Genomic DNA, 15,855 nt, shown 5'->3' with positions numbered 1-15,855 from the left:
GTTTCAGCCGGCAGCGGCAGCAGCCAGTAACATCGGAAAAGTGTCCCTTCTCTTTCTGCGGGAAGGAATTTATGGTTACTGTAGGACTTGGTCCGATCAGATCATTTCGCCCGCGAAAATGAATATAATACTGGTGAACGGAGGCCTCAGGAGAGCACATGGGTCAATCAATAAATCAACCAACCAATCAATCAATCAATCAATCAACCAACCAACAATCAACCAATCAATTCTGCAGGGCGTATATCGTGTGCGAATGTTTTTAGGTGACGTCTGGCTGCCGTCCTGACGTTCACTGCCAGCCCTACAGGACCGTCATAAAGGCGGCGATTTGTTGACATTCAGTCTCTCGATATCCAGAGAAGGAAGACTTCTTGACGTTTTCATCCTGTGATGGATGGCTGGGTAGTAGTAGTAGTAGTAGTAGTAGTAGTAGTAGTAGTAGTAGTAGTAGTAGTAGTAGTAGTAGTAGTAGTAGTAATTATTCGCCTCAAGAGAGTTCGGCAGCTATGGATAGAGGCGTCACGCCCGTGCCGAGCAGGCCCGCAGTGCCTTCGAAACGGAAAGGGCGGGAAAGGATAGGGTTGGTGCAGAGATGGGGAGTTACGGCGCATGGCTCCGGAAGTGTGTGGTCGCTTCGTGAGAACGCAGAGAACGCAGAGTGGTTGCATCAGTGGGAGGTGAGGACGGGATAGCAGTATAGGCAGACTTCGCGAAAGACACGCTGGCACAATTGCGTACTTCTGTTACGATTAGATGCCAACGTATGCGCATGGCAAGCACAAAAAGGAGTAAATAAAAACTGAACGGGAAATCCGCTCTCTGCCCTCCCACGCAGAAACCCTCATCACAGTGAATAAATTTGATTATTGCGTGCGAAGCGCGCGATGTGACACGCTTGCGTGCGATGCCACGACCTTTGCTGTGCAATACCAACATCTTTATTTTGCATACACGAAACAAACTGTTCTATCTTAATGCTTGCGTTTGGATCATCGCATGGATTCGTGTTTCATTTGAACACTGCTGTAAAAGAATTTCGAAAACCAAGGCGTTGATTATGTTATGAGTACACTAAAGAAAAATATGTTAGGCAGAAGAGTGCCCGTTTCTTGCCTTGGTATCTCTTTTCTCGTCTTTTTCTCGTCTTGGTCCTTTTTTTTTTTTAGTGCTGTTACCTTCAAGTTGCATCATGTTTGGCTAGATCTATAGAATACACTTTAAGGTTGCCGAAATATCAGTGAGAGAGTGAATGGAACCTTGGTATGGCAGAAAAGCTTTCAAAAGGAAAGATGGTTAGCTACGCTATTTCGACAGTCCCGCAACCCTGTGACCCCTGTGACTCCCCTGTGACCTCATAAGTTTAGAGGTCTTCCTAGAATTTGTGGATATTTATTTCTAAGAGAAGAACATTGCATTGCATTCAAAGCAAGTAAAGACTCTAACTGGCAACTCCATTTTGGACACTTCTCAAAAAAAAAAAAAAAAAAAAATCCTGCATGCACGAAGGATACTTGATACCAGTGACATCTCGATGATGTTGCGAATGCGAAATTAAATGCAGATAATTTTGGAGCCCACATTATATTCGATAATAATCAATGCAATAAAGACATGACAAAAACAAACAAACAAACAAACAAACAAACAAACAAACAAACAAACAAACAAACAAACAAACAAGCAAGCTCCTTTTTTTGAGAGAGAGTAGCAAGCAAGCAAGCAAGCAAGCAAAATACAAAAAATTAACTAAGTGGCAAGCGTTCTTGACAGGAAAGAGGCGAGTCCAGAGTTTTCAAGAAAGGAAACGCAAGCAAAACATATGGTGATTATCATTTGGCAACAAGATACGTCCACAAGGGTGTTAAGTTTTTTTAAGAATATAGTAGTTGCATTCGACGCCCGCAATCGGTGCGAGGGTGTGACTCTAATCTCGACGCCTGCGCAGCCGTTTGTTCCGTAGTTCCGGGTTGCTTGCCCGCACACCACGGCGTAAGAAATATACTCCGCGGACACATCGTTGTCAGAGCCGGATTGCTTGCCGGTGTTTCGCTCCACACCGCGGCCAGACGCACTTCCGTGCCAGTGAACAGTTAGACTCATCTGTGAATTTATTGCTCTATATCTATAGCAAGTATATACTGTTACCCGCCTCCCCTTTCCGTGTTGTTTGTGGGCATACATCCTCGACGCCACGTGAAAGGTTCTTTAACACTGGGCTTAAACCTGAAGTGCAAAGTAGGTCGCATGTGGGTGCCAGTATTTTCTAGGCTTGCTTTCTAGGCTAGCCAGACCGCAGCTTCCGGTCCGACTAGCCCTGGCAGAAGGGCACATCACAGTCACGTGATCCAGCTGCCGGGAACTGTCCGAGGTTTCACTCGAAAGCCCTGTGACCTGAATTAATTCTCCTGTCTGCCGTCATCTGCCCGTAGGTACTCGTAGATATATCCCTCATTAGCTTTAGCACTCATTAGCTTGGCCTTCGGGATGGTGCAGTCTCAGAGGCCACGTAGCCGACAGAACCTTAAAGCTTGCATAGTGGAATCCCAGCCTCACTCTCGCTCTTCGTGCCCTCTTCGTACCCTTCGTAGACAAAGACGGTAAGGAAGAAGAATGAACCCCATAAAGCTAAGATAGACTTGAGTGCGTGTCGATGCTATAAGTCACTTAAATCGAAATACTATATGGCTTACACTTGATGTTGATGTTGTTATATAACTTCTCAGAGAACAACGCACGATTAGCAATATACTGACAAGCGTATAAATTGTTTATGCTTTTCGGTGATCATTTTTTACCGACACCAACCACTGTTGCAATGTTATCGCACGGCGCAAGACGCGCGCTCATGTATTGGAACTCTCTGGAACGTTGTGGCCGATTCATATTTAGCGAGGGAACCTCGTCCAATCAGATTGCACGCGAGCGCCATCGATTACGCTAGAATTTACGACGAGCCATTTGTAAATAGCCGACACACTTGACCGGTACCCACATAAGATTTCGACGACCAACAAGCGGCGACGACTGTGCTCGCCGCTAGCATTGTGCTTTGAGTGTCGCTTGGTTTTTGGTGACAAGTTCTCTGGGGACAAGATTATTGTTTCATCTGAACTGTTTTAGCCACGTAGGTGCGAAAGGCGATTTAGTGCACACGATGTTTGAAGCATATAACTTTTCGAGCAGTCGGCACTGAATTTTCGTGAATGCGCAGAGCTTGCACCGGTAAACTTAAAATCACTCTCATAGGGACGTAGCCAGGTGACGTCGAGTTTACTCGCGTCTATCGTGGACCAATCAATCACTCACTCACTCTCATAGGGATCGTACCCAGAAATATGTTTTCGGGGAAGAGGTGGGCTGGGCTGTATGCTAATATAATGGCGGTCATTGTGACTTTATATACATTAACTCATTCTCCCGTGTGAATCGAGCACATCGCTGACGTATATTGACCTAAACGTGTAATGCATATAATGACACACACACGCACGCACGCACGCACGCACGCACGCACGCACGCACGCACGCACGCACGCACGCACACACACACACACACACACACACACACACACACACACACACACACACACACACACACACACACACACACACACGCGCGCGCGCGCGCACGCACGCACACGCACGAAATGACGAAGAATAACATTTACCTTGAGCTTAAAGCAGAGCTTTCAGTGTCAAAAACGTTGACAGCTATGCATAAACTAGCACAACATTATATACTTTACTAAACCGCAAGCATGCAGAGCTCGCGCAGGACGGACAGAGCACAAGAGCAGCGCCTCAAGCGGCGTCACAAAGTTCCGCTTTTGCTGTTATCTCTCAAAGAGAGATGCAAAGGCCGGGACGATGGTTTCACGACGTTTCACATGTCGCATCTCGGGTTTAGCGAGACACATAAAACGAAACTTGTTTGCGCAACACAGCGCAGCTTGTTAAGTTGCAACAGTGGAGCGCAAGCTCAGTGGCCCGAATAACGTGTAAAAGGGGATATGGAGGATTCATTAGACCCGCAGCTGAATAGCCTGTTCCTCAAGGCAAACTGTGCTCTTTAAGCAGCCCTGTGTGCACCAAAAAAGAAAATTGTGCAATAAATTCTAAGTAATTACACATAATTAGGAGCATTACTATAGGTATCTGGGCTTGCCTACGTCGAAAAATGAAGCCTTCACCTATAGCACGGACACTTCGAGGGACTCGCATTGAATAAAAATTTCTTTGCACAGTAGCGCGTTAGGCAAAGGAGACGTCTAGCTTAGAGATATGCGGGGGATCCTTTTTAGGTTTTTTAGAATTTTTAGAAATCGCCTGTGGCAAATAGCATAACTTTTGTCCTTGAGGTGGAGTTTTCGAAGAGGTGGAGATTAGTTTCACGAAAAATCAAAACACATATTAAAAAAAATGGCATTCACAAATTAACTACTTAATTAATTACTTTACGGCACGTATTGTAAATTACGAATTGTAACCGGTGAGACGTGTCCACTTGAAATGAATCTCAAGGATGACACCAGTTTACAGATATCATTTTCCAAAGTGTGGGGCGACATACATTGGCGTTCCAGTTACTTTGTGCTTCAATGCATAAAAGGGTACGTGGAACAACAATGCATTCTTACGGCGATTTTGATGGCGCGTATCTCCAAACTGGTGTCATTCTGTTAATTAGTTCCGAGTGGATACGCCTTGTAAACTCACCGGCTATACAATTCGTAAATTGCAATATTTGCCGTAAAGTAATTATTTAAGGAGCTAATTAGTGATTTATTTATTTATTGAATATTTGTTTCGATATTTCGGCCAAGTGATGTCTGACTCTCTGAATAATCCAGCACAAGGACTAGAATTATGTTATCTACAACAGGCGACGTTTAAAAATTCCGGAAAGCGTAGAAATGATCCCCCCGTATGGCAAACCAAAATCACGCTAGGAAAAATAAGCTGAGCTGTATCCATAAAAAAAACCCCGCAGACAATACCAAGAAAAACGCCCTTATTATGAGGAGGCTTTGTATAAGCAAGAAAATACGCAAGAACGAGAGACCGGTAGCGATGCCCTCTAGAATGTTCTCACCCCAACTCACCATGTCGTCACAGGTTTTGATGCTCTCTGCTCGGGCTTAGCTACTCTTTACCTGTAAAAATGAACTGCATTGTATTCTAAAGGAGCCAAACAAAGAACGTAACGAGTTTTGAGGACATTTACTGCGCCACATGGGCCCAAATGCGCGAAAATGCTTTGAAATCGTAGACGTCGCACTGATGTACCAGCGCTGATGTACCGTCACGCAATTAAAGAAATGGAAGTTTGACCTCTATTTTGCCTTCTAATAATCATCAACTTGAACGCAAATCGTGCTTTTAAACAGTAATGTGCAGGAAACGAGGGGCATGCGCTGGCCACAGGCGGTAGATGCTGGAAGTTTGGAATCAGTGTGGAGCATGTTCCAGCTCACACATTGAGGGCCGCTGGGAAAGTCTGGGCAGAATATTCGTTTCGCTCGATGTCTTATGACACCGGCGCTCGTCAACATATGCCATCGGATTCTCTTGACATTTCTCAAAGACCGCCATTGCGTCCATAGGCACTCGCCAGACTTAGAAAACACCGGTTTATGTAGACGTACCGGTTTATGTAGACTTGCATAATGGCGACAACCCTGCGCTTCTGTCAGGCGACGCTGGTGTTCGTCCGCCGCTGTGAGGGATAGACACGGGCACGCTTTTCTAGGCGGTCGCCTGACCTATACCACGTTCATTTATGTTTTGTGCTGTTTCTCCAACGCTCCTTCATTCAAATTTGACATGCCGACGTACAGCTGTGCGCTGCGATGCAAGCAGTATGACTCGGTGTACAGTTCCGGCCTAAGGCATACGGAAGTGCGCAAAATTCAATACGGAGAAGCCGTTAAATGTACCGATTTCACTAGGGAACTCGGCCGCTTCGTGGCCTTGTCGACCATTCGTCCGTATTTCACACTGATTCTAACAGTTAGGTGCGTTAGTTTTGATTCACCAGTCACTCCGTCTATTAAAAGAACGGGTAGGGCGCGCACATGCCTATTTATTTATTTTTTACACACAGAAGTGACGGCACCACCGTAATATATATATATATATATATATATATATATATATATATATATATATATATATATATATATATATATATATATATATAGCATTGGTGAGGCCACAATTGGGCCACGCAGGATTGCGACACCAGTACACAGGATGTCACAGCGTGCCATGCTTCTTGGTTTACATCGCTTTTCTTGCTGTAGTTTGTTCTGCTGGAATTCGGAATGACGTAATACACAACCAAAGTCGCAGTTACTGTTGTCAGGGGCTCTTCTTGTCGTCGCTATTGTTTCGTATAGTCACCAACGGCGTGATCGGGGGGGCAAACGCGGGAGCATTTACCAAGACACTAACCTTACGCCATTGCGAAGAACCAAGCTTGCGTTGGCAGAGTCACGTTATTCGACTAACACACTACGCCAGAACCCCCATGGAAAAGTCAACGAGACTTGTAGCAGACCACGTGTGGCCCACAAACTTACTGTGCGCGTCCTGCGCTCGGCCACACGTCTGTCCTTCACAGTGGCGGTGGGAATTCCAATGCGCACACAGGGTTGTTACCATTATACAAAAGGTGGATCACTTTTTCCTGAAGTTTCGAATAAGTCGTTTCAGACGCACCACACAGTACAATGTATATTCACAAACGGGTTTAGATCCGTAATTATTCTTATACTTTATGAAGTGGTGCAGGGCTGCACCCGAACACTGCGCTTTGTTGAAACTACCCTGTTGATATCGATAACGAGGTTTTACTTCACTTTAACTGCAACACATTTCAGCAGACTCTGTCTACATCGAAGCAGAATAGCCACTTCATCGTAGGGATGGAGTGGCCATACACTTTCTTGAGTCGAGGTGAAGTCAGTGAATTTTTGAATCGAGGAACGTCCTCGAATACCACAGGGTACGCCTTGTCACCTATGAAACAAAGCATCTTCAAGATGGGATGTGGAGTAAACAATAGTCACTATAGCGACGACTCCTAGCGGCCGATTTATTCCAGGGGCAAGGAGAAACGAACAAACATAATCACTGTAGTTGAGCAAGGAAGGCGAGGGAAAATAACGGACATGGAAGCAAGAACATGAGCACTTGTTCTTCTGTGGCCCTAGAGAAGAAGATGGGGTGCATGTCGAACCAAAATAACAACATGTTCCTCTAGAAACAAAAACCGATAAACGACAAAACAGACAAATTTCCTAGTTTGCCTCGGGTTCTTCTCGCGTTCGAGTGGCCTAATTCTGACTGTTTCCGTCCGACCTGTTTCAAAGCGACAGGTGTTCAGGATACCTCAGCCAGTGTTAGTGGCATCCACGCAGGTACCACCTTGTTTATGATCTTTACATTTTTCTTATGACGAGGGAAGCAAATTGAATAGAATGAAATTTTCAAACAATTCAAATTATTCGAAGAAAACTGCTTGTCAACACCCACTGTTCTACTTGGGTACATGCCGTGCATGTGAACTTACTGTACTATGGCGAACTCTGACGCTAGTGCCCACGAGACTTGCGAGTCTGCAAGTATGGCGTACAGTTCAGCCTATATGGGAACGATGGCCAGCGCATGGATTTGGCTAAACTTCGTTCTACTCGCTTAAAACGGCTTTACGATTTCGCAAATCGAGTTTCTTCAACAAAGTATTTGTTTTCTAAGTCACACAAATCGCAATCATCAAGCATGTGCAGAGAATGTTACTGCCTTCATGCGTTTATAAAAAGAAAATGTACACTAGCAAATTCAGACAGACAAAGCGTAACAAATAATACCACAAGAATGTTTGAAGCCACAAAAGTGCAGAGAGATTAGACGAAATGCAAAAAAAGGTAAGGCGTGCAGACAAGGACACAAGAGAAGTGGACAACACAAACGCATTAGACAAATCCACGTGCTATAGCCCTCATTCTCATAGCAGTTGAACGGTGGCAGTGCTAGTGTTCCCTGTAGTAATTTTTGTATGAATTATGAGCGTGAGTCGTCGTGCCGTGTTCGTCGCTGTCGTCGACGAGGCAGCTAATTCTTGTTGCATGTTTTTTCTTGGTGTAGTTACGGCAGTCATGACTCGTATATCCAAAGATCAAAGACACACTTTGATCTTTGGATATACGAACCAGGCTTCGAAATTTATTTTGTAAACTTGCATCTTTCTGCCCACGTTGTAAAAAACCTGCCTTTAAGTAAAGGGAAGTGTGACGAACGCCAACTTCACGCAAACCAACACAGAAGAAGTGAAAGAAATGGGGAGGGGGGGGGGGGGCTATGCTAAAGAGCGTCCGGTTTTTTCGCTACATATTTTGTGAGGGTTCGAGCTGAGGGAATATGGACATTTTCACAAAGCATCCCAATGCCCTGCGACGTGTTGGCCGCTGGAATATGGGGGCAAAAAGTTAGTAGAACAGCATGCACTTGAAGCCAGAGCACCTCGTAGCAAGTGAACATACGACGATAGTAGTCAGATTTCGAACAGGAGTTTCGCCGATGCATGGCTCGAATAAAGATCTCTAGCGGTCGATGTCCACATTTTCAAGACGGCAGGGGTGGTCTGTTCAGCTATATCACTCGACAAGTTAAAGCAAAGGCAGTCTGAACGACATGTTCGAGGATAACCTCACTGTGTACTACTACCAGCCATCCGTGGAAAAGCGAATTAGCAACTCCGTGCAGTGGCAACTAATCTGAAACGAAAACCGGTTGCGCGTTCGTAGAGGGAGGAGGGCTTACTTGTTGTGCGCTATTAATACAGTCGACTTCCATTAATTCGATTCCGGTTACTTCGATTTTTCGGTTAATTCGATCCCGACCGAAAGTTTCGGACGGCGCTCATGAATTTCTATGTACCCAAAGGTTCGTTATTTCGATCCTGAAATTAGAATTAGGCAGATAGTTCGAACTAGACCAGTCAGCGACCCCTTTAGTGGCAGAGTCTGTCTTGGCGTAGCTTAGGGAACAGTGAATGCGTCGAATACACGTCATCTCCTGTCGAAAACGCGTATTTTCGGCCCGCCCTAGAAAGCTTTCCAAGCAATAACGGCAGCTCACAATGTCTGATTACGTTATTTACCCGATTATAACACCCGTGTTTGGTTTTCCAAGGAAATTCGGTCAAATATTGCCTGCGCGATGCAATCGAATTAGAAACCAAACTCGCCTTCGCAGCGTTCGCACGCTTTAACGTATAACAGAGTTATAGTGCGGCAAAGCTGCCTATAAAGATTATGCGGCAAAGCTGACTTTAGAAAACCGGCCGTCACTACAAAAAAAAAAAAAAAAAAAAAGTGTGCGCGTTAGACTTCTACATTGCTTTGGAGATTCCATGTAATTTCTACTTTAGCTTTCTACTTTGGACACCTAGAGAGTGGGCGCGCTTTTCAATCGGGGGCGTGTTAGACTCGGACAAATACTGTCAAATAATTCAGCGGTGCGTTGTGGCGTTTTTTCAGCATCTTGTTTAATTCGACCCGCCGCATAATTCGATCAATTTCGTCGGTCCCGCCAGGGTCGAGTTAACGGAAGTCGACTGTACTTCCTTCCGTGAAGCTTCCATTTTATAGGCGTCGCGCGGAGGGAGGTCATAGGTGGTCTGTGGAGGAGCCCGCCTTCTGGTTCTTCTTTTTGGGTGGCTGACACGACCCGTAGCTTTCACTGCACTACGTGGATTCGGTAAGACGTACCATGCACAAGGCGCAGTTGGTGAAATGAGTACTGACCGTTTCTAGCTTTTCGAGGCAGGCGGACCGAGTCAGCCAGATCTAGATCTTGTTGCCTCTCTAAAGAAAATAAATCAACCAAAATAAGCACCCACTGCAGACGGCTGTACTATGAGGCCGCGTTTCGCGACTCCGCTCGATTAAAGAACTCCGATAAGAGAGACGTGGCGTCACGCAAGGGTCGCTTCGCACGGCAGAATGCCTACGACGTTAGTGGCATCTGGACAGTCGCGATGCGCGGTCAGCGTAGCTCGTCTCCGCTCGGATCCCGGCATCTTCTTGTGACCGGCCTGCTGGTGCTGTCACTCGCCACGAGATCGGTGGTGAGGTGTCTGCTGCTCAAGGATGACTTGCGGAGGTTCGTGAATACGCTAGAGCAGTACGCTAGAACGAGAAACGACATCGTCTTCGTGCTCGACGAGTCCGGCAGCATCGGTGCGGATAACTTCCCGGCAGAAAGGCATTTCACGGAGATGACCGCGCGGTTGTTGACGGTGTCGCCGGACTTTTCCCGGCTTGCGGTGGTCACCTACGGCAGCAACTACAAGCTTCACATCAACTACATCTCCGACGGTGGCGGCAGCATGTGCAGCTTCCTATATGAGCTCGAGAAGATAGGCTATCGCGGAGGCAGCACCATGACCAGGCAGGCGCTTGAGTACGCCAGCAGTCTGCTGCAAAATGGCCGTGTTGGTGCTAACAGGTGAGAAGGCTTGCACTTCAGTGAGATTCTATCTGCTACAGTTGCTTGACATGCTTGTCTCGCTTGCCCCTGAGCGACACGAGAACCTGAAGGTTGAATTTATTCGCGGCATGGATGAGTAAACACTGCCTGGCCGTATCGATTTCAGGGAAGGTACACTTGCGGTGACAGGATATCGTATTAACGCCGAAAGCTTTCACGGGAACTGCTACTGCTTACTATCACTAAACGCTTCCGATTTCAATATCACGCAGGACAGACTTCACGTCTAGGTTTCGCAGCGTGCATCAGTTGCATTCTGTCACAAAGGCTCAGCCGTTGCACGCATAGAATCTGTCTTTCATTGGATCGTCGACGAAGCTCATATCGAACACACGTCTCACAAACGTGGAGAACTACTTGCTTTCCGGTTTCGAAATTGTGGCTCTTTTTCACCCATTCACGCGCGCGTGAGAGCGATGCTAGAGTATAACGGCGCGATCCTTCTTATCAGTGCCGCTGGCAGCGATTTCCAACTCAAGTACTTCCTCCTTGGTTCATCTCGTAATCCGCTGCCAACATTTAAAGTATATTAGAAAGTAACCAGTCAGGGCGTGTCCACGCTCAAACGTGGTAGGAAATACGAGCGCCCGCTTCGTGCTGCGTTCGAGCGTAGCCATGATCCGAGGGCTCGTTTTACAGCGATAGCTGTGATGGCACGGAGTAAGGAAAGTATTAGCATAGATCATTGCGCAACTCGATTGAAGCTAGGAGGTCCCGATACAGTCTTTAACATGGGGACCTCTTTCTGCATACTAAGTACCTGTAACCAGGGGCGTAGCCGGGGGGGGGGGGGGGGGAGGGCTGATGGGGCTGAAGCCCCATCAGCCCCCCTCCCCCCGAAATTTTTTCGTGCAGTCATGCGCCGCCGACCAAAACAACCACCGGCGCCGGGAATCATTCTGTGTTTTGTCTACAATGTCCTTTTGACGCTCGAAAATACATTTCGGCACGAAAATTGTGTACACGGGCTGGATTTTGCGGCAACGCCCATGCACCTGGAGTCACATAACGTGAGGAGCCCCAGCCGAGCACAAAGCTTCAAGGTCTTTTCGATAGCGAGCGGGCGCGTCGCGGTATCTCGCAGCGGCCTCGGAATCTACGGAGCGCATGGATTTCAATTCCGAAAATTGATGGGTATAAAGTTCTCATAAACATTTGACGCGAAAGTTGCACTGACATTTCCAAAGGCGTGCTTCTGATTTTTAATTCTGGAACTTTCTGGGTTTAATGTTTTTATAAACTTGGGCCAACATGCACGCACGCGAACGCGCGTGTCCAATCCGTTCCAGAAATGGAAGCACGCGCTCGCGATCTTCCACACACACGAAAATGTTAAATATCACCGTGACTGTCAGCTGGCGCATCTGATAATTTTCTCCAAACATTTTCAGGAAGCGCGCCCAATGTGATCGATCAGCTGGACCAGGGCAGGCAAAGTAAAATAAGAGAAAACAGAAGAAAGTTAACGGCCTATTAAATTTGAGACAGTTCTCTTTTGCGGGCGGCAAGGTCTGGCTCTCCGTGGCGATAGGGACACTGGTCCTATGGATTTAAGCAAAGCCCCCGCTGAAAATACTGGTATTTCCAGAGCACTTCTTCGCATGCGAGCTAATTGGGGAGATACATATCTGAAGAATCATTTGGAATGTTGCCCCAGTAATGTCTCGTATTTAAACCAGATGTACAAAACCAAATTATAGAAATTTGTGGTGAAATTATCAAAGAAAGCCTAGATGCAAAAGTGAACGCTGCAGGCTGCGTCTCCGTACTTGCTGACGAAACGACGCATATTGCTGGAATCGAACAGCTTAATGTTTGTGCAATTGAGGTACCTAAACAAGGATGTCAACGATATCGAAGGAAGGAAGCAAGGAAGGAAGGAAGGAAAATAAGAGGTGAAAGGCAGAGAGGTTGACCAGGTTAAGTGTCCGGTTGGCTACTCTGCACACGGGGATGGGGTAAGGGCAGAAAAAATGTCGCAATTTCGCCCGAAAGGCGAAGCATCGATTGCGATAGCAAATTAGTAGAGCGCTATTCGGAGTAGGGATAGTAGTTTTATCGACTGCATAAACTTGGACACATTGGCTTACTAACTGAATTAACAATCGTGGTGTCAGCGCGCACAAGCAAACATGAATAGATCACACTGAATGACCGCAGCCAACGACTGTCAAAATGCTGGCAGCAAGCGCAAGTTCGCGCGGTCTATCACTTCAACGGAAACTGAGCGGCAAATGCACAGCCCATACACAGGTCAGAGCCGTGTGGAGATAAGAGACGGTGCGGGCGACCGCCGGGCAGAGAAGTTGTTGGCAGAGAAAAAGCCGCCCCCCCCCTCCCCCCCTCTTCCCGTTTCTTGCTTTCGCGTGGGAGATTGAGTGGTAAGATACGCCTTTGGCGCCGGAGCACAGCGCCGCCCTGCCTCCCTCCCTCCCATACCCCAACGGCCTTTCGCGGGACGGTCGCGTTTGCTTTCCGCCGTGCGTTCGCCCTCCGTGATAGCGCGCGTCCCCCGCGCGCTTTCGCTCGCGCATACGGCGCGCGGCGACGATTTTATCGCCCTTGGAATCTATACGGAACCTCACGGCGACGGCGACGGCGACGCCGACGGCAGAAATCCGGCTGAAGTGTCCATATAATTGCTATCGCAATAAAAGATTAGAAAACAAGAGAAGATTAAAAAGAAAAGAAAAAAAAAGTTGTCGCAGTTTCACCTGAAAGGCGAAGCATCAATTGCGATAGCAAATTTGTAGAGAGCTACACGGAGTAATGATAGTAGCTTTAACAGCTGTATAAACTTGGACATGCAGCAGCACCGGCAACACGCCGAACTGTTGTCGACGCTTTCGGCGTTTTCCCCGCGTTCGCACAAAATGCGTGCGGCGTTGGTGATTGTAAAGGAGGAAAGAGACGCCTACTTCTGCAGCCCTTAAGGGAGCACGGCGCTGAACGTGCGTTTGTTCTCCGCCGTGGGTTCACTCCCCGTGAAAGCGCGCGTCCCTCGCGCCCTTTCACTCGCACATACAGCGTTCGACGGCGCGCGGCGACGATTTCATCTCCATTGACGTCATACGGAACCTCACGGCGACGGCGACGGCGTCGCCGACGACGACGGCGACGCCGACGGCAGAAATCTGCTTTGGAGTGTCCATATAATTGCTATCGCAATAATAAAGGCATCAGTCCGCACATTTTATAGTTTTTCACTAAGTCCTGTTTCTTTTAAAAAGCGCACTAGCGCTTTTAAAGCAGTTCGTTCCGACGTCGGCTGGGACCAGGGACCAAGAATTCTGACTTCCGTAAGAGGACGGCTGTTTATCTTGTCGAGCGTGGTGCTGAAGAAACGATATCGAAGAGGTGTTTTTAGGTTTTAGCACAGGAATAGATGCCCTCTCTCACTGAGACTGCAGGTTATATGTACATGTGTACAAACTGCTGCAGATTCTAGTCACCCTTCCAGCGCAGAGAGATTTTCAAACATGAGATTACTAAAAAAACCACTTGCGCTCTACAATGTCTGAGGAACGCATGGTTAGGCTGGCGCTTCTATACGCCCACAGAGACGTCGCCATCAACGCGTCCGAAGTTATTGAACGCTTCGCTAAACTTCCCCGCCGAGTGAAGTTTATCGTTTAGATAGCGAAGCAGCAAAAATCAATGCAGGTAAAAATATCTGTTCCTTCACGTTCCTATATAAGCTCGTAATTATGAAAACGTATGACTGTTCATTAGCTTCTAAAACCACAGAAATTTTCACCGTTTATTGTAACAGTTAGTATGATGATCAAAATTATCTTGCGAATGCAAAAATTACGGGGACATCAATAACCAATTTTGACCGACCTTGCTCATTGAAAGCCCGGCACACGCGGCGTTTCCCAGAAACGCACTGGGATGTTGGGTAAATCAACTTGCCGCATCATCTGTGGCTTTCGTTTGTCTTTTTCTTTCATTTTTAGCTACATGTTCTTATTTCCTTTTTGAAACGAAGCAATACCCTTCTTTAATTTGGGGTGCAGAATTATTGTTGCCGCTGTGCAGGCAGTTAAAATACGCATTTTCGTATTGATTTCTGCACTCTTTTTCTATTATTCTAGCCACATGGTGCTGTCGCGACCGCAGCATGGCCCCAATGCATATCACGATTTCTGAGATCATAGTTTTGTTCTTGCCTGGATCGTCTGTCTTTATACTCGTATGCGTGAACTTTACTATCTGTGACTGCGTAACATGTTTATTTGTCTTGTTTGACGCATTATACAGTATACAGTGACTTTTCCTTATATACGTGGATTTATTGCAGATTTATACGTATATTTAAACATCTTGTTGCGATGTTTTTTGTATACAAGCAGTGAACTTAGTTTCACGAGACACTTTCTTGCCGTTTATCTTCGCATTTGTATATTCCATTCTATCTTCACATTTCTAATGTGTATTTTGCGGAACTTCGGCTTTTTATATGTACTCACTGTTGCGACTATAATTTCGGTGTCATTACAATATACGACCGGTAACATCTGCTCCTGCGCAATCGACTGCAACGAAGGACAGCGTCATGGAGGTTTTTCCCTGGCCGTTGCATATGTACAAAACTGTAAACAAGGTTGTTGAATGACAAAGATTCATCAAAATATTTGTCCTCAACTTTTTCATTTTATGGCCTTTACGTCTTTCATATCAGCTGCATGCACTGCTTTGCTGCTTTCGAACTGGTATAGTTCTAAAGTTTGCGCGATATTTTCTTTACTTATTAGATACAAAAAAAAAAAAAACACGGAAGCATTGATATCAGCTATTTGTGCCACAATGTTTGGGACATACGAAGATATTCTTTTATGAAAAAATACATAATTGTCTTGACAGTGCGTAGCGTTAAATAATTCGTTTGCAGCATCTAACATACAATGGCATTGACATTGGCAATGCAGTTATTATTCATGTATTTGATGCCCCGACAACCTTTATAAGGAGGAGGCCACGTTGCAACATGAGTCCCCCCCCCGAACAAAATTTCTGGCTACGCCACTGCCTGTAACATTAGTGAACATTTAATGTAAAATGCTGATTCTGAAGCTAAACATATCGGTACAGCAGGTGATCCTCACATCAGAGCGCACGGTAGGCTTTAGCCCTCCCACGCTGCAGGCCGAGCGACCGCAGGGCAGTTGAGCAAGTTCGCATCGATTAAGAACTACCATAAACAAAACATTCCTGGCCAATGGGCTGACATTTTTAATAAAAAAAAAGATATAAGCACAGCGAACGTGGCGTTTCTGCATAGGAGTTCCTAGGTGA

General features: G+C 46.3%; 1 protein-coding gene across 1 annotated transcript in view; it reads left to right on the top strand.

Annotated features, from left to right (window-relative positions):
- Positions 1 to 10,024: 10,024 nt before the first annotated feature.
- The window catches only part of LOC119448705 (sushi, von Willebrand factor type A, EGF and pentraxin domain-containing protein 1), a 95,198-nt gene continuing 89,367 nt past the window's right edge, over positions 10,025 to 15,855 (top strand). Inside the window, exon 1 of the mRNA XM_049666465.1 lies at positions 10,025 to 10,515. Within this exon, the coding sequence (XP_049522422.1) occupies positions 10,046 to 10,515 (470 nt within the window). The 5' untranslated portion in view covers positions 10,025 to 10,045. The remainder of the gene's footprint in view (positions 10,516 to 15,855) is intronic.

This window comes from Dermacentor silvarum, chromosome 4 (assembly GCF_013339745.2).
Source record: "Dermacentor silvarum isolate Dsil-2018 chromosome 4, BIME_Dsil_1.4, whole genome shotgun sequence".
Taxonomy (NCBI): Eukaryota; Metazoa; Arthropoda; class Arachnida; order Ixodida; family Ixodidae; genus Dermacentor; species Dermacentor silvarum.
The sequence above is the reverse complement of the archived record's forward strand: the minus strand, read 5'-3'. Positions and strand labels throughout refer to the sequence as shown.